Here is a 17950-nt window from a genome sequence, read left to right as displayed (position 1 = left end):
CCTCGAGTCAGAGGGCTGGCCTGCCGCGAAGGCCTGTGGGAAATGTAGTTCGGTGGTAGGCGCACAGGCCGCGGGCAGTCGCGGGGCAAGCAGCGCCTGCGCGGGCGCAGGCCTGCCTCAGGGCGGAGAATGCGCGCGCAGCGCCTTCCTCCCCGGCGGAAGTTTTCGGGGGGCCACTGAAAAGGTGAGTCCCGGTGCCCGAAGTGAGTCAGGTATTGGGTTTCCACTCGGCTCACCACGTCCAGAAGTGAGAGGAAGGCGAGGCTTAGCAGGGGAGAAAGTCCCCTGACGCGCTGCGCACAGTTCGGTCGTGGTGCCTGTGACGTCAGCAAGACCCTTTGTGAGAGGGGGAGGGGAAAGGGCCCGGGAGCGGGTCTGGGGAAGAGAGAAGTTGATTTGGTCACAACCTACTGTCGGCTCTGCGTGGTGGGCGTGGCTACAGCGGAGAAGGGTGGAGCTAATGAGAGGTTGACAGACGCCCCTCCCCCCCCCGCCCTTTGGCACTACGTCACCCCTGGTTTCTGCTTAGGGCGGGGCTGAGGCGAGTCAGGGTCCCCAAACAACTGTCCCTCCTCAGCTAAGGTGGAGTCTAGCCTTTAGCTGTGCCATGTCTCAGATCCTTTCAGGAGGGACACACATCATATTTAACACATAGCAGATGTTGCGTAAATATTTGTCGAATAAATAAAGGAATGAGTGATAACGACTAGCCTGAGGGTTGGGGCCTTGGGCAGGTGACGTCAGCACTCTCAGAGTCCCTTCTTTCTCCCATCCACAGTTATTGAGCGTTTACCATGGCCCTGTCTCCATCTGACCTATTAAATTAGGGGTGGGGGACCTTCATTCTGCTAAGGGCCACTTGAATATTTGTAACATCATTCGTGGGCCATGCAAAATTATCAACTTAAGAATTAGCCTGTCCCTAACCGGTTTGGCTCAGTGGATAGAGCGTCGGCCTGCGGACTGAAGGGTCTCAGGTTCGATTCCGGTCAAGGGCATGTACCTTGGTTCCGGGCACATCCCCAGTAGGGGGCGTGCAGGAGGCAGCTGATAATGTCTCTAACTCTCTATCCCTCTCCCTTCCTCTCTGTAAAAAAAATGAATAAAATATATTTTAAAAAACTTTAAAAAAAATTAGCCTGCTAGATTTGGTCCAACATTTAATCAACTCACCCCGGATCCCTTGGAAGGGCCAGACCTTATACAGCCCGCTGGCCGGATGTCCCCCACCTGTATTAAATAGTTACTTGCTCATTTGTTTATCTGGTCCCTCCCCACCCCAGAAGGTCAGCTTTGTCAGGTGCAGAGCTGTGTTTCCATTGCTGCTGTATCCCCAGGGATTGGCACACATTAGGGGTTCAGTGAATAATTACTGAGTGAATGAATGAAATTAGCACACATAGCCGGTGCTCAGTAAACATTAACCATTATCTTCCCCTTACACTGAAGTGAGCCTGAGTCGGCCTCTCCACCTTTATGCACTTACAGAACACTGTTACGATGGAGATTCCAGCCCAGCGCATCTGAGGGCCAGACCCTGATCTCATAAAGGTACCACCCCCTCGGGCACATGCCCCTTAAGCTCTGTTCCCCACCAACATCCTGCAACTGCTCCATCTCTTTTGTGTGACTGCTCTCATGTATTAGTCCCAGGAGGGCCATTGTCGTGGGCATGACAGGGTCACTGGGTTAGACACTTTGCCCATCCTGGAGGCCGCCTTTATCCAGGGGTGCTTGGCACCTGGGGGAATTCTGCTTAAAGCTACTTAAAACCACCACAGGTTTTAAGTTGTTTGGGTCCCTCCTCCGCTAAGCCTTTAGCTGTGCCATGTCTCAGAACCTTTATATTAGAACCTTTAACTTTTGTTTCCATTCGTAATCTAGCAGAGTGTCAGTGTGTTAGTCAGACTAGGCTAGACTGTGCTGCAGTAACAACAGCCCCCAAATCTCAGTGGCTTACCCCAAGCACAAGTTTCTCACTAACACAAAGCCTGGAACAACGCTTCAGGGTAGCCATCTAGGCAGTTTTGGCTCCATTAACACAAGGGATTTGTTGTGTCGTAAATCAGCGAGTGAGATACAAGACGCCTTATTGTGAGTGGCCCAGAGGGAGGTGTCTCTTCCAAATCTCTGAGCCACACATACAGGAAGTTTCCCGTATTTATATCTTTCGAGCTTCTTTGCAGGTTTTACAAAGAGCTCTGTGTGAGTTATTGTTACAGTTTGTAATCTTGGATACATAAAGAACAAACATTTGGCATAAGAATATGGGAATTATTATCACTATTAGTCGATTACATTAGATGGCTGGCTTGCAAGGTCAGGCAGCTAAGTTTTTATCTTTTTCTATTATTCAAACTAAAACAGTTATAGAATAAGAGACTGTCTAAAAATGACAGAATTTACAGGACTAGGGACTATCTAACAATAGCAGAGAATTCAAACAGCAGTTTTATACAAGAGGGAGGTTACTATGCTTCAGCTTCAGGTTTGTCATGGCCTGAGAGAGAAGGAAGAAGTGGTGGTGATTCCTGTTGCTTAACAAAACTGCCTTTTTTTTTTTTTTTTTTTGAGACAATAGAAATACCCATTTCAGTGCTATTGCCGGGACAATAAATTACGAAGTTACACAACCAATCAGAATTACAGACTTCTTAGAAGCTAAGGGATATCTATCTGGCCCGCCGTTTTTGCAGTCAGATGGCTAGACTCCACCTCCTTTGTGGAAAATAACAGAAGGGCAGTTTTACGCCACGGCGTGGTTTCTGCAGACCTAGGGGAGAAGGAACCCTGTCTTCTAGCTGAGATTTCTTTCATTCGCTGTTTGGACAGCCTCTGTTTTTTCAGGGTGGGTCCTGGGATCCCATGAGGCAGCACCCAGAGGAAACAGAGGCCTGAGAGGCTCAGAACTAATGGTGTGGAAAGAAAAAAGGGAAAAATAGAAATATTAACAAATGGAATATAAGTGAAATGCATAGCACGACATGATAGTAACAACCACAAACATAAAGGGCTCTCTGTGGGCCAGGTCCTGTTCTCAGCACTTGCAATAACTCTGTTCACTTAGGCCTCAGCAACCACTCTGTCAGGTAGAGTGGAAGCACCATTTTACTGTTGGGCAAACTGAGGCGCAGGGAGGTTAAGTTAGGTGCCCAGCACACTGCAGATCTGGAATTCAAATCCAGGTAGCCGGGGACTAGAGCCTGTGATTTTATTTTTTTATTTTTTAGATATACAGTATTTTATTTTTAAATATATTTTTATTGATTTCAGAGAGGAAGAGAGAGAGAGGGAAACAGCAATGATGAGAGAGAATCATTGACTGGCTGCCTCCTGCACGCCCCCTACTGGGAATCGAGCCCGCAGCAACCCAGGCATGTGCCCTTGACCCGAATCGAACCCGGGACCTTTCAGTCCACAGGCCGACATTCTATCCACTGAGCCAAACCGGCTAGGGCTAGAGCCTGTGATTTTAAAGAACTCTGTTTTGCAATTGCAACGGAGACCAGCCTTTACAGTAAATAAAGGAAAAGCATTTGATCCAGCCGTGGGCAAACTACGGCCCGCGGGCCGGATCCGGCCTGTTTGAAATGAATAAAACTAAAAAAAAAAAAAAGACCGTACCCTTTTATGTAATGATGTTTACTTTGAAATTTATATTAGTTCACACAAACACTCCATCCATGCTTTTGTTCCGGCCCTCCGGTCCAGTTTAAGAACCCATTGTGGCCCTCGAGTCAAAAAGTTTGCCCACCCCTGGATTAGACTAAGCCAGACACAGAAATATTGCAAGATCTCACTTATATGTGGAGTCTAAAAGGAATTCCAATTCATACCAACAGAGAATAGAACAGTGGTTACCGGAGGCTGTAGGATAAATGGGGCGATATTGATGAAAGGGTATACACTTTGTTATAAGGTGAATAAGTTCTGAGACCTAATGTATAGCATGGTGACTGTAGTAAATAATAATGTATTTTGTACTTGAAATTGGCTAAGAGTATCTCCAGTGTTCTCACCACACACACACACACACACACACACACAAATAACTATGGGAAGTGATGGATACGTTGATTAGTTTGATTATGGTAATCATTTCACAATGTACATATACCAAAATATCACATACACCATAAACATACACAACTTTTAGTTGCCACAAATAGGTAAAAAGGGAAGAACTTTCTCTTACACGGTGAAATGAAACCACAAGCCCGAGTTTATTTTGACTTCTATTTTGATAATCCAGCTTATCATTGGTACTGTACACTGAGTCTTAGGATAAAGAATAAATAAGATCATTTTTTCTTTTGCTATTTAAAATATATTCATTTGAAACGTCTACTGCACTGTCATCCTTGCCGATTGTCTCCTCACTTATTAACTAGTTTAATCCTGCTTTTATGGACTGAACTGTCCCTGAAAAATTTGTGTGTGGAAGCCCTAAGCCCAGATACCTCAGAATGTGACCATATTTGGAGATAGCGCCTTTAAAGAGATAATGAGCACATTGCGGACCAGTAGTTTTATTGCTAGCTTTACCCAGTGGCCAGGTAAGTTCCTATTGAACGAGTACAAAAAAAACCCATTTTACATAAATGTTAAAGGCACGCTTTAAAATTAAATACCCATTGCATGTTGAAGTTACTTATTACATGTTCTTACAAGCTAATATCTTTTTAAAGTATGATACTTAATGAAGCGAGAATTCTCGTGATCCGCCCGCAGTGTGTTCAGTTAAAACGGGGTTGTTAGGGTGGGCCTGCTGTGGTCTGAATGTTTGGGTCCCTCCAAAATTTACAGGTTGAAATTCTAATGCCCAGTGTGATGGTATTTGTAGGTAGGACCTTGGGAGGGATTAAGCCATGAGGGTGGAGCCCTCATGAATGAGATTAATATTCTGTGAATGAGATCCCAGAGAGCTCCCTACCCCTTCCACTACATGAGGACACAGCAAGGAGTTGTCAGTCTGCAACCCAGAAGAGGGTCCAGAACTGTGAGAAATAAGTTTCTGTCGTTTATAAGCCACCCAGCCTGTGATACGTTTTTTTAAAAAAATATATATTTTATTGATTTTTTACAGAGAGGAAGGGAGAGGGATAGAGAGTTAGAAACATCCATGAGAGAGAAACATCAACCAGCTGCCTCCTGCACTGGGTATGTACCTGCAACCAGGGTACATGCCCTTGACCGGAATCGAACCTGGGACCCCTGAGTCCGCAGGCTGACGCTCTGTCCTCTGAGCCAAACCGGTCAGGATGCTGTGATACATTATTATAGGAGCCCAAACAGACTGAGGCAGGGCCCTAACCCAATATGACGGGTGTCCTTATAAGAAGATGAGAATAGGACACAGACGAGGGACAACCATGTGAGGACACAGTGAGAAGGCAGCCATCTGCCAGCCAAGGAGGGAGACCTCAGAGGAAACCAGACTGGTTGGTGCCTTGATCTCTGACGTCTAGCCTCCAAAACTGTGTAGAAAATAAATTCCTGTTGTTGAAGTCACCCTGTCTGTGGTATTTCTTTATGGCAGCCTTGGGAAATGATTACACCCGTCATATCTTCATTGGTGGTAGGCTCTATGTGTGAGTTTGTGTGAGTTTGGTTTTGATTTTTCAAGTATTAGGAAATAATCCAGAGATACATAAGGCTTAGAGGAAAATGCAGCCAGTACCTGTTGTCTCACTAAGTTAGTCAGGGGAGGATAGGCTGGGCTGCAGTAACAAATAAACCCTGAGATCTTGGTGGCTCAATACAACATTAGTTTATTTGCCGATCGCGTGCTTCCCATGTGGACCAGGCAGCCCTCCTTCATCGCGTAGCTGTACCATTTGGAGGGTGTGTCCTCCAGGGCCATCCCTGCAGGGGAGGAGAAGCCCAAAGAGGTACTCTGGCTCTTAACTGCCTCAGCCAGAAAATGACTTCCACTTATACGCCATTGGCCAGAACTAGTCATGTGGCCCCAATCTAACTGCAAGGGACCCTGGGAAGTGTAGGCGATCATGTGGGTATTTGGTGAGCATTGGCTCTCTCCCTCAGTGCTTCTGTGATTAGAGCCGTGCTCCTAGGTAATCTTTATTGACTTTAAGACAGTCTCCTGTGGGTTTTTTTTTTTTTTTTTTATTGCTTAAAGTATTACAAAGGGTATTACATATGTCTCCTTTTCAGCCTCATGTTTTTGATGAGATCTGCAGTTTCTGCTTTGCCCCTTTGCCCTGGGCCATTAGAGACAGATGGCTGGAGGCTGAACACAGTGGGCGGGAGCTCATGTTAGGAGTGGCCACTTCCTGAGAGAATATATTCCCTGAGTGATTACTTTTCTTACTTTTGCAATCGTGTCGCCATAAGGAACTTGGCCGTGAATTAAGTTTCTCTTTCACCTTCCTGTCCCCTCCCGCATACTTCTGTTTTCTAGCATGAACACCTTCTGTCCGGACTGTGGCAAAAGTATCCAAACAGCGTTCAGATTCTGCCCTTACTGCGGAAAGTCTTTGTCGACAACGGAGGAGCCGGAGGGGTCCCAGACCTCTGTCAGACCGCTTTCGTCATCCTTCCGAGGTAAGGCCCTGGAGGGTGGGGGAGGGGCCTGTGTGCCGGCATTTGGGAGGGAGCACTGTCTTTGCAGTCTGGCCCGGCCTTGACCCTGGAGAAGCCCAGAGCTCAGGCTCTCTCTTGACTCAGTTTCTTGGCATCTTCTCGGTCTCTTGGCTTTATGGTTGACAACTCCCGCCTCTCTGTCTCCAGCCTGGACTCCTCCACTGGAACCCAGATTCATGCATGTCAGACCGTTTGCTCGACACCGATTAGATGTTCATGCACATCTATCTCTGCATGCCCAGAACTGAGCTCCTGCTGTGACTGCCCCCCGTCCGCCCCTCTCGTAGACTTCCCCGTCATGGTAAATGGCAACTCTGTTTATATAGTTTCTCAGAGCCGACCATGGAGTCATCCTGAGTCCCCTCTCTCTCCCACCCACAGTTTTAACCCTCTGGCAAATCTTGTCTGTTTAAAATCAGTGCCGAATCAGACCACTTCCTGCCACCTCCTCTGCCACCACCCTGGTCCATCCCACCCTCGCCTGTCACTAACATTGTTGAGGAAGCCTTCCCCTGGTCCCCCTTCTCTCTCCTCTATGGTTTTCTACGTGGCAGCCTGACAGATCCCGTTAAAACAAAGTCAGACCCTGCCCTTCCTCTCCTCAGCACCTTCCCAGGTTAGGCCTGACATGATCAGGTCCCCATATTCTCCCAGCTCCTCTCCAAACCCTCTTGTTGTTGCTTATGCATCTCCAGCCACCTAGGCCTCCTCCCTCTTCCTCCACACCTCAGGCATGCCTGGGCCTCTGAGCCATTGCACTTGCTGTTCCTTCTGTTCTTTCCATTCTCCCGCTTCCTTCAGGTCTTTAGTCAGTAGTTGCCTTCTCAGAAAGGCCTTTCCCGACCTGTCTAATTAAAAATCACACCTTCTCGCCCTAGCCAGTGTTGCTCAGTGGATAGAGCGTCGGCTTACGGACTGAAGGGTCCCGGGTTCGATTCTGGTCAAGGGCACATGCCCCGATGCCCGGGTTGCGGGCTCAGTCCCCATGGGGGGGTGTGCAGGAGGCAGCCAATCAATGATTCTCTCTCATCGTTAATGTTTCTATTTCTCTCTCCCTCTTCCTTCCTCTCTGAAATCAATAAAAATATTTTTAAAAAACACACAAAAAAATTGGTTTTAAAAAAAATCACACCTTCTCTGTCTGGCTGGTGTGGCTCAGTGGCACATGCCTGGTCAGGGCACACTTCTGTTTTCTAGCATGACCACCTTCTGTCCAGACTGTGGCAAAGTATCCAAACAGCATTCAGATTCTGTTTCTATTAATGTTTCTATTAATGCCCAGGTTGCAAACTCCATCCCCAGTGTGGGGCCTGCAGGAGACAGCCGATCAGCGATTAACTCTCATCATCGATGTTTCTATCTCTCTCCCTCTTCCTTCCTCTCTGAAATAAATAAAAATATATTTAAAAGTCAAATAAAATCACACCTTCCCTACATATGATTCTCCCTATCCCCTACCCCTGCTTTATATTGCCTTTTGGTGCTTGTAAGTATCAACCCTATTGAATGCAGTATTTTACTTATTTCTATTGCTTCTCATCTTTGTCTCCATAAGGGCAGGAATTCATTGTAGTTTGTAAGCTGTGTTGACTGGTTTGTTTGCACAGCACTCAGGACCATCCCTGGCACAATCTTATGATGACACATCAGCTATGGGTCCTGCCCAGTGGAAAGTCCAAGCACAGATCCTGGTCGATTGAGATGTATACGTGCTTACCTGAAAGCCACCGAAGGGAGTTGGCGTACGTGGCAGAAAGTTCAGCAGCACTCATTATATCATTTGGGATTGTGTTTGGCTGCCAGTATCAGAAAATGCTACTTCAAGAGTAGAAACAAATGAATGGATTTATTTTTCTTATTAAAATAAGTCTGGCCTGGCCAGTATGTCTCAGTACTTAAACGCTGACCCATGAACCAGGAGATCTCGGTTCGATTCCCAGCACATGCCCGGGTTTTTTTTTTTTTTTTTTGTTTTTTTTTAAATATATTTTATTGATTTTTTACAGAGAGGAAGGGAGAGTGATAGAGAGTTAGAAACATCGATGAGAGAGAAACATCGATCAGCTGCCTCCTGCACATCCCCCACTGGGGAAGTGCCTGCAACCCAGGTACATGCCCTTGACCGGAATCGAACCTGGGACCTTTCAGTCCGCAGGCCGACGCTCTATCCGCTGAGCCAAACCGGCTTTGGCACATGCCCGGGTTTTGAGTTCACTCCTTAGTGGGGGATGTACAGGAGGCAGCTGATCGATGATGATTCCCTCTCATCATTGAGGTTTCTGTCTCTCTCCCTCTCTCTCTCTGAAATCAATAAAAACATATATTTTGTTGTTAAATTCTCACCCAAGGATATTTTTCCATTGATTTTTTTTTTTTTTTTTAGAGAGAGTGGAAGGGAAGGGGAAAGAGACAGAGAAACATCGATGTGAGAGAGACACATCAATTGGTTGCCTTCTGCACACACCCCAACCAGGGCCAGGGTTCGAGCCTGCACTCAAGGTACATGCCCTTGACAGAAATCTAACCCAGGACCCTTCAGTCTACAGGCCGATACTCTATGCATTAAGCCAAACTGGCTAGGGCTAAAATCATATTTATTTTTAAAATATATTCTTATTGATTCCAGAGAGGAAGGGAGAGGGAGAGAGAGATAGAAACATCAATGATGAGAGAAAATCATTGATCGGCTGCCTCCTGCATGCCCCCCACTGGGTATCAAACCTGCAACCCCGGACATGTACCCTGACCGGCAATTGAACCGTGACCTCCTGGTCATAGGTCGATGCTCAACCACTGAGCCATGCCGGCCCAGCAAGAATATCTCTTTTTAAAACAAAGGGCTGCCCTGGCCAGTGTGGCTCAGTTGGTTGGAGCCTTATCCCATACACCCAAAGGTCACGAGTTCAAATCCTGGTCAGGGCACATACTTAGCTTGTGAGTTCGGTCCCCAGTTGGGGTATGTGCGAGACACAACCAATCGATGTTTCTCTCTCTTTCCCTCTCTCTAAAGTTAATAAACATAGCCTCAGGTCAGGATTAAAGAAAACAGAGGGTTGAGTTGAAAGAGAATTCCACAGAAGTGAGAAACAGTGAGAAAGCAGGTCCACAGGCTGAGCAAGTGCTGCAGGTGGTGCTGGTCCTGGGCTGTTTGGTGGCCTCCAGCCTGGGTTGTAATGGGCCACAGGAGACAAAGCTGAGAGCCTGAGAAGCATGGGGAGGTAAGGTTGGAGACCTCTAAAATCTAGGACTCCTCAGTAGGTAAACTAGAACAAAAATTTTTCACACAGGAAATTGGTGGTGACATTTGTCTGTCTCACCCTGGTTGTGGATGAGAAAAAAAAGGCGGAATGTCCTATCTAAGAACTTCTAGCCAAGAACTTGCATCCTCACCAGTTTGGGGCCAGCATTCATACGGAACTGTGCAGCCCCAAGAAAACCCACGGGGAAAAGTTAGCGTAAAGTGAGTGATGAGGTGTGGGTGCCCCTCCCCAACTGAGGCATATCTTTTTGTGGAGCACCCTTTAAAGATTGACCTGAGAGAATTCCCCCGGGTATGTGAGCTCTCAACCAATCAGAAGATACCAGGAAACAAGCCACAGAATCAGACCTGCGCTGACCAGACACCTTGGAATTAACAGATGAGGCCACGTGCAGAACACCTTTAATGTGTTTAGAGAAATAAAGGAAGAAGTTAAAAATACAATGAAGGAACAAAAGCTAGTGAGATTTGACCTGGCAGACCTGGGAAAGAGCCAAACAACACCTGTGATGATGAAAACGAATCTCATGGCAATCAGAAACTCATCGGTTTGTTTACACTGCAGACCAGACAAAGCGGAAGAGAGAATTGTGAACTAGGAGATAGATCTGGAGAAATTACCTAAAAGACAGTAGAGAGTGACAGAGTGATACAAGAGAGACCAAGCCCCCCGAAGAAGCAGCAAGACCTGGCTGTGAGGGTCGAAGGGAAGAGAGTGGTTGACTCTGAACTTGGGTTTCTGGTTTCATGTTCCCGGGAAGGGCCTTCGTAACTCCAGTTTGCATTCGGTCTTCCTTTCCCTAGGCTCAAGGAGAAAGAACCCCAGCTATGAATCCTCTCCCAAGAGAGTGAAGTGGTCCAGCTGTGGCACGTCTTCCTCATCCTACTTGTTAAACTGCAACAGTTCTGGGTCTGAAGATACCTTGAGTCCCAAAGGTATTAATACCTCGAAGCCCAAAGGTGAGTGTTAGGATCAATCTGGCCTGACTCAGGATGGGTAAAGGCGGGTCATCGGACAGTGTTTGGGTGCCCAGGCATCACTCACACCTGCCTGGACCCTTATCCCAGCCTCCAGGTTCCCCCTCCAGAGTTGACCCCCTCCCTCCCTGCTCACAGTCACCTGCTGTTCCCGTTGCCCCACAGTCTCACCTCTTCAGCCTGGCATCTGAGACTCGGTGTGGCTGCTTCCTGTCTTAGCTCTCACCACAGCCCTGTGCGTGGAAAACTTACTTTCTGGAGGTGCTGTCTAGGGCCTCAGCCTCTGGTCTTTGCCTGTCTGTTCCCTCAGCAGGGCACACTCCCTGCTTTGCTGGCCCGCGGCCACTTCCCCAGCACGGGGTCAGGTCTCCAGGAAGCCTTTTGCGAGCACCACACCGGGTCAAGGCCATCTCCTCTCCCTCAGAGCCTCTGCGCTCTCCGTCTGCGCCCCCACAGTGCCAGTGCCAGTCATTTGAGCGCAAGTCCCCTCTAGGCTCTCAAGGCAGCCAGTGGGTAAAGGAGGCGTGAGGACCACAAGCCGGTCTCCTCCCTCCCAGGCCCTGAGATCTGAAGTCGCAGCCCGTGGCGTCTCCTCTCTGTCCCTTGTTATCCTGTAGGCCCCACCACCTCTTGTGCTTTGGGTAGATGGTAGGTGGGAGGGATGGGGATGTTTGTATTTTTTCCTGTGTCCATGTCCAGCTGATACCGTTTCCTCCTCACCACGCCACCCCATTCTCTTACCAGCCTGGGAGTCAATCAATGTCTTTATACCTAGCACAAGGCCAGGTTCTGTCGGGATGTTTTTGGTTGCGTGTCTAGAATGTCTTTTTCCCCCTGGCAAGTTCTGTTCATTCAACAGGACTGAACTCCAATGTCCCCTCCTCCTGGAAGCCTTCCCTGACTTCTCCAGGCACAGTCAGTCTCCTTTTCATATCTCTCTGTACTGCCTTGCCTGATGGGCTGTGTCCAGGTTAGACTCTCCCACCCAAGTAGGGGCCCTGGTGGGAGGGGCCCAGGTCTGACTCATGTCTGGGTCCCCAGCTTTGTCACAAAGACCTGACCCATGAGAGGTTTCAGGAACCATTTTGTTGTTGTTTTTCATTGAACAAATGAGTAAATGAACAGAACTATGATTATTGTCTCATTATTCATTCAACTTTTCTCTCCTGGATTTTCCTTTATTCTGGCCGTCCTGCTGTAGGGGGCAGTCCTCTAACCCCCAAAAGCAGCCCGCAGATGAAGAAGAAAAGCCCTCAGACTCTGAAGCGGAGGCGTGTGACCATCTCCCTTGAGGCTTTGCCCACGGGGACAGTGCTGATGGACAAGAATGGACGGCACTGGAAGCTGGGATCCCTGCAGACCAGAGACGACCAGGGCATTTTCTATGAAGGTACACTCTGCCTACAAGTGGGCAGGTGCTGGGCTGGGCCCGGCCATCTTGGAACCCGGGCAGAGGGAGGGGGAACCCCTTTCTGAGAATGAAAATGGAAGCCGTAGCCCAGCTGCACACCTGCCTCCAGGCAAATTTCTCTTAGACGTGGGACCACAGACTGCCCACTCACAGGGGCCACGCAGGTGGAGTAAATGAGTGCAGGAGGCTGGGAGTAAGGCAGTGGGAGTGGTGGCGACTGGGCAGCTGGAGACCGGAGTTCTTCGGCTCCACCTGCTGTAGTCCTGTGGGAATGCAGGCCCGTGATAAGAACAGGGATAAGAACAGGGATTAATCTCTACCCTGCAGAGATATAATGTCCCCCCAGCACCACCCATATTTGGTTTGAATGTTAAGACTGATGATGCCACACACCAGGAGGATATGAAAGGTTTATTGCTTGCATGGTTGTCTGGGAGGAGCAGGTCTGAAATGTCCTGCGATTGCAAGGAAAGGCACCTGGCCTGGGTTTTTATTGAGGTTAAGTGGTGGAGCTGAGGTGAGAGTTCCCACACGGGCCATGGCCTCCCATGGTTGCCTCTCCCACCAGCACCAAAGGAGGGAACCTCGGCTTTCCAAGGTTCAGCTCGTGCAGATGCGGGGCGGGAGGGGAAGAGGCAGGGCCGGACTCAAAAGCTGTCGTCAAACATCAAAAAATGGACACCTTGGCCCTAGCTGGTTTGGCTCAGTGGGTAGAGCATCGGCCTGTGGACTTGAAGGGTCCCGGGTTCGATTCTGGCCAAGGGCACATGCCTGGGTTGTGGGCTCGGTGCCCAGTAGGGGGCATGCAGGAGGCAGCCAATCAATAGTTTTCTCTCATCATTGATGTTTCTATCTCGCTCATATTCTCCTTTCCTCTCCAAAATCAATAAAAATTTATGTATAAAAAATAATGGACACCTTGTTACAACGAAGAAAATAACTGCTGGAAGTGTTAGTAATTATCATCCTAACATTTACTGAATACTTACTCAAAGCCAGACCCTGTGCTTAGCACTTTATGCAGTTCTGGCGTGGGGGGTCATGCTTTCTTTTAGTTGAGATAAAATTCATACAACATAAAATTCACCATTTGAAAGTCTACAATTCAGTGGGTTTTAGTATAATCACAATGTTATGCACCATCACCACGATCTAATTCCTGAACATTTCCATCACCCCAAAAGGAAGCCCCAGACCTTTTATTTTTTAATATATTTTTATTGATGTCAGAGAGGAAGGGAGAGGGAGAGAGAGAGAGAAACATCAATGATGAGAGAATCATTGATCGGCTGCCTCCTGCACGCCCCTTACTGGGGATCGCGTCTGCAACCCGGGCATGTGCCCTGACTGGGAATTGAACCGGGGACCCTTCAGGCCAACTCTCTACCCACTGAGCCAAACCAATCAGGCCAGGCCCATACCTTTTAGCAGTCACTCTTATCTCCCCCTTTCCATCCCAGGGATCCACTAATCTATTCTTTTCTCTGGATTTGCCCGTTCTGGACATGCCAGACAAATGGAGGGATACGCTGTGTAGCCTTTTGTGTCTGGCCCCTTCCCCTTAGCATGATGTCTTCACGGTCCGTCATGTCGTAGCGTGGGCCAGTGCTTCATTCCGCTCCGTGGCTGCGTAGCATTCCAGGGTGTGTGTATTAGCACATTTGGTTCATCCATTTATCAGTGGGCGGGCGTTTGGGTTGTTTCCACTTCTGGCTGTGGTGTCAACATTTGTGTACAGGTCTATACGCTAACAGGTTTGTTTTATGTAGTCGACCCTCGGGATCCGCAGGCTGCTTCCCAGATCCCCTGCGGGTACCAAAGTCGGAGGATACTCAAGTGCCTTATATAAAATAGCGTAGTGTCCACATGTAACCTGTGCACATCCTCCCATAACCATCTCTAAATTACTGCTCCTGCCTAGTACAGTGTAAATGCTGAGTAAATTTATACTGCATTGTTTAGGGAATAACGACAAGGAAAAAGCATCTGTACATGCTCGGTACAGACGCAACCATCCTCGCCTAACTGCATAATACACTCAGCAATAATATAACTTCCTCCCCCCCATCCCACCCTGCAAACATTTCCAGTCAGCAGTTGGTTGTATCCACAGATGCAGAACCCGCCAATGCAGAGGGCCAATGTACTTCTTAACGCACCTGATTCTTACAACAGTCTTATGACATCAGCACTGTCCTTATCCCCATTCTATAGATGAGGAAAATGAATCCCAGAGATGGGAGTAACTAGCCAGAGTCTGGCTCCGGAAATCTGACAACCGGGATGACGAAGGGAGAAAGAGAGGGAGGACGCAGAGAGCCTGCTGGGACAGCCGGCGATGGCTCAGTTCACGGGCTGTAGGATGAGCTAGGCCCGGGCCGGGGCAGCTCAGCTCCTTACTGGCTGTGGCCCTCATGCCTGCTACATTCTAAAAGCCACACATTGAGTGCTCCTGGCGTGCCCGGTGTGGTGCTGGGCTTGTGCTAAGTGGGTTCATTGAGTGGCACACGTGAGAGATGAAGCCAGCTCTGATCTGCGCCCAGCTGGTACTGTCATTTCTCCTGGGCCCTCTGAATCCTTGCATCCCTCTCGGGTGGGCTTCCTATTTTACAGACGTGGTAAGGAAGGCCCAGAGAGGTTTAGCACCTCAGACAGAGTCACAGAGTTGATGGCAGGACTGAGCTTGAACCCAGGCTGGCCTGGCATGAAGCTTCCCTTGTGGCGCGGCCTTGCTAAGGTTCAGCTTTCTCATCTCATCTGTCAGGTGGTGCTAACAACGGCAGCAACAGTAATAATATATTAGTAGACCTGCTTCCTAGGGCTGTCCTGAGTGTTAAAGGAAAGGGTGTGTGTAAAGCACACACTTAGCACAGGGCCGGAGACATTGCAGGGTTTACAGTGATGCAGAATGGGGCAGCACGCAAGGTGCTTATGAGGAAGTGCCAGGGACCAGTACCCGGGGTGGGGGAGGGGAGAGGAAGGAGGGGTTGTTGCAGAGGCCTCTGCGCAGCCTGAGCTGGCCCCTGGGGGCTCCGGGCAGAGGTGGTCCTTCATCAGGTCCATGTCAGGCCAGCAGGGCTGGGCCTTTAGATCCCCCTGACCAGCCTATGGGCCGCCCTGGATCTGCAGCTGAGGGATCCCTGAGGGGCTGAAGGCTGCCCGTGACGAGTGGGGTGGGGCTGGGCTAAGGCAACAAGTCCTCCTGGAAGGGGAGCTGCCTCCGTCACATGGCACTTACCCATACATGTAGACAACGGCAGAGAGTTTGTCAGGGTCCCCAGGACCACTTAGGTTCAGGGATGCACTAGGACAGCAGTTCTCAACCTTCTGGCCCTTTAAGTACAGTTCCTCATGTGGTGACCCAACCATAAAATTATTTTCGTGGCTACTTCATAACTGTCATGTTGCTACTGTTATGAGTCGTCATGTAAATATCTGATATGCAGGATGGCCTTAGGCGACCCCTGTGAAAGGGTCGTTCGACCGCCAAAGGGGTTGCGACCCACAGGCTGAGAACCGCTGCACTAGGAGGCCCACAGGCCTCTCACGCCGTGACCCATCACAGGAGAGGACCGGCAGCCGGCAACGGGAGGCCAGCCCGCGCAACCTCAGGGCCCGTTCCCCGTGGCGTCACAGACGCGCACTGAGGCGGACAGCACGTGTGGCATGGTGTTTACCCGGGACACTCGTTAGAGAGACTGCACCAGGGTTTATATTGGGGCTGTCATGGAGGCCCCTCTGCTGGAACACACCACCATTCCAGACACGGCAGGAAAGCAGGTGCTCAGCACAGGTGTGGGCACAGGGAGCCCCTCTGACTGGTTACAGAATGCCGGACCCTCCCGAAATCCAGCGAGGGTCGCCCTGGAGCAGGCTTTTCCACGGAGAGCAGTCTGAGATCTGCTGTGTTCATACCCGTTCATAGCTGGGTAGTCCCAGAGAGAGAAGGAGGCAGAGAAAAGGGCCAGCAGCTCTTGGAAACCAAGGATGCACTGGGCCCCGTGGGAACCAGGGAACCAGCGCTGCTGCTCGCTCCTGGGAAGTTTGAGGACGCTGTGCTCACCCTCCCTGCAGATCAAGCATGTCGGACGCGCAGCGGGCCGGCTGCATGCCGGCGGCGAGTTTGACATGCTGGCTGTAGATCATAACCTCGCTCATTTTGTCCGTCCACAGCTGAGTCTGTCTCCGCCTCCGATTCGAGTGCCCAGAAACAAAGATTCACGCTGAAACTAGTGAGTGGGCCTGGGGGGTGGCGGTCCCTGGGCCGGGGAGGGACGCGCTGAGGGAGGGTCTGGGGCTTTGGCAAGTGCACCCTGGCTCTCCAAGCCTCTCTGTGGGCTGGGGCTGGGGCAGGCAGGAGAGCCAGGGGCAGCGGGACTGGGCCGGGCCTCAGGTTCTTCATCTCCCAGGGCCCTCCGAGGCCCTGCCTCTCACACTTCCCAGCTCTGCGATCTGGGCATGCGCCTCCCTCTCCGAGATGACTCTCCTCACCTGGGAGGTGGAGCCAGGAATAGCCAGGTCTAGCCAGGTCGGGGGTGGGGGGGTGGGCGTCTGCCCGCTACTGCCTGCCTCACAGCTGTATTTACTGAGCACCAATCATAATATAAAACCATGCTGGGTGTTGGGGCTCAGCAGAGAACCAATCAGATGGGGTGCCTGTGCTGAGGAGTCAGGGAAGTCATGCCTGACCTTTTCGAACACAGGAAACACGCACTCGAGGGGGCCAGAAAGAAAAACATAAACGGAGGAAGTGAGAGCAGCCAGGCCAGTCACGTCATTCAGCCTGGAGGAGGCGCCTAGTAAAGGGCATGGGCGTGTCGGGCCCCACCACCATCCCTGATGCCGGGATTGCTTATTTGTTAGTCCTCACCTGAGGGTATTTTTCTATTGATTTTTAGAGAGAGTGGAAGGGAGGGGCAGGGGCAGGGGGAGGGGGGAATATTGATGTGAGAAAGACACATCGATTGGTTGCCTCCCGCACACACCCCAGCCAGGGCTGGGGACCAACCTGTAACCCAGGTAGTAACCCCGTGCGCGCCCTTGACCGGGACTCAAACCCCAGACCCTGTGGCGCTCTGTGTTTATGAGGAAGTGCCCAGGGACCAGTACCTGGGGAGGCGAGAGGAGCCTCCAAGTCTCCCCTGAGCCACACCGGCCAGGGCGCGAGTGCTGGGATCCTGGGTGACTCTTATTTCTTCATATTTTCTTACCCATTCTCACCCCCCAGGAAAACTGGGGCAGCTGGATTGGGTTCCTCTCTTGGCCCTAGATGGATGGAGGCCATGTGAGTGGTTTAGAGCGAGGGTTCCGGAGACAGGCTCACAGATAAGTAATAGCGCCTGCTTGTTGAGCGCCTGTTCTGTGCCTGACTCTGGGCTGAGCGTTTCCAAGCAAGCCTGTGGGGTAGTTACCTTCTTCCCCAGGGAATACAGCACTCAAGATTCTTTGTTCACAGCTGTATCTCCAGGGCCCAGAACAATACTCAGCACACAGTAGGTGCTTTATAGAAAGGAAGGAAGGAAGGAAGGAAGGGAGGGAGGGAGGGAGGGTGGGTTCTGAAACGACTTCTCTTTGACCCTATGCTCTTATGAAACCAGCTGTACTGGTTGTATTTAAACAATACATTTGGTTTTACTGCTGGGGGAAAATGACCCGGTATTAACAGTGGTCTTAGCAAACGTACTATTTTATTTTATTTT

The 17950-nt window shown here is 49.9% G+C and overlaps 1 protein-coding gene across 4 annotated transcripts in view; it reads left to right on the top strand.

Moving 5' to 3' along the window:
- Nucleotides 1–43: 43 nt before the first annotated feature.
- Nucleotides 44–17950, top strand: part of VRK3 (VRK serine/threonine kinase 3) — a 37913-nt gene continuing 20006 nt past the window's right edge. For 2 of the 4 annotated variants that reach the window (XM_036307146.1, XM_036307149.1), the window contains exons 1-6: nucleotides 44–184; nucleotides 1489–1551; nucleotides 6422–6564; nucleotides 10667–10822; nucleotides 12042–12230; nucleotides 16425–16483. In XM_036307146.1, the coding sequence (XP_036163039.1) occupies nucleotides 6423–6564; nucleotides 10667–10822; nucleotides 12042–12230; nucleotides 16425–16483 (546 nt within the window). In that variant the 5' untranslated portion in view covers nucleotides 44–184; nucleotides 1489–1551; nucleotide 6422. Of the gene's footprint in view, nucleotides 185–1449; nucleotides 1552–6421; nucleotides 6565–10666; nucleotides 10823–12041; nucleotides 12231–16424; nucleotides 16484–17950 lie in introns of all 4 variants that reach the window. The other 2 variants (XM_036307147.1, XM_036307148.1) reach the window with 2 other exon arrangements.

This window comes from Myotis myotis, unplaced genomic scaffold (genome assembly GCF_014108235.1).
Source record: "Myotis myotis isolate mMyoMyo1 unplaced genomic scaffold, mMyoMyo1.p scaffold_m19_p_45, whole genome shotgun sequence".
Taxonomy (NCBI): Eukaryota; Metazoa; Chordata; class Mammalia; order Chiroptera; family Vespertilionidae; genus Myotis; species Myotis myotis.
This window is presented reverse-complemented; position numbering and strand designations above follow the sequence as displayed.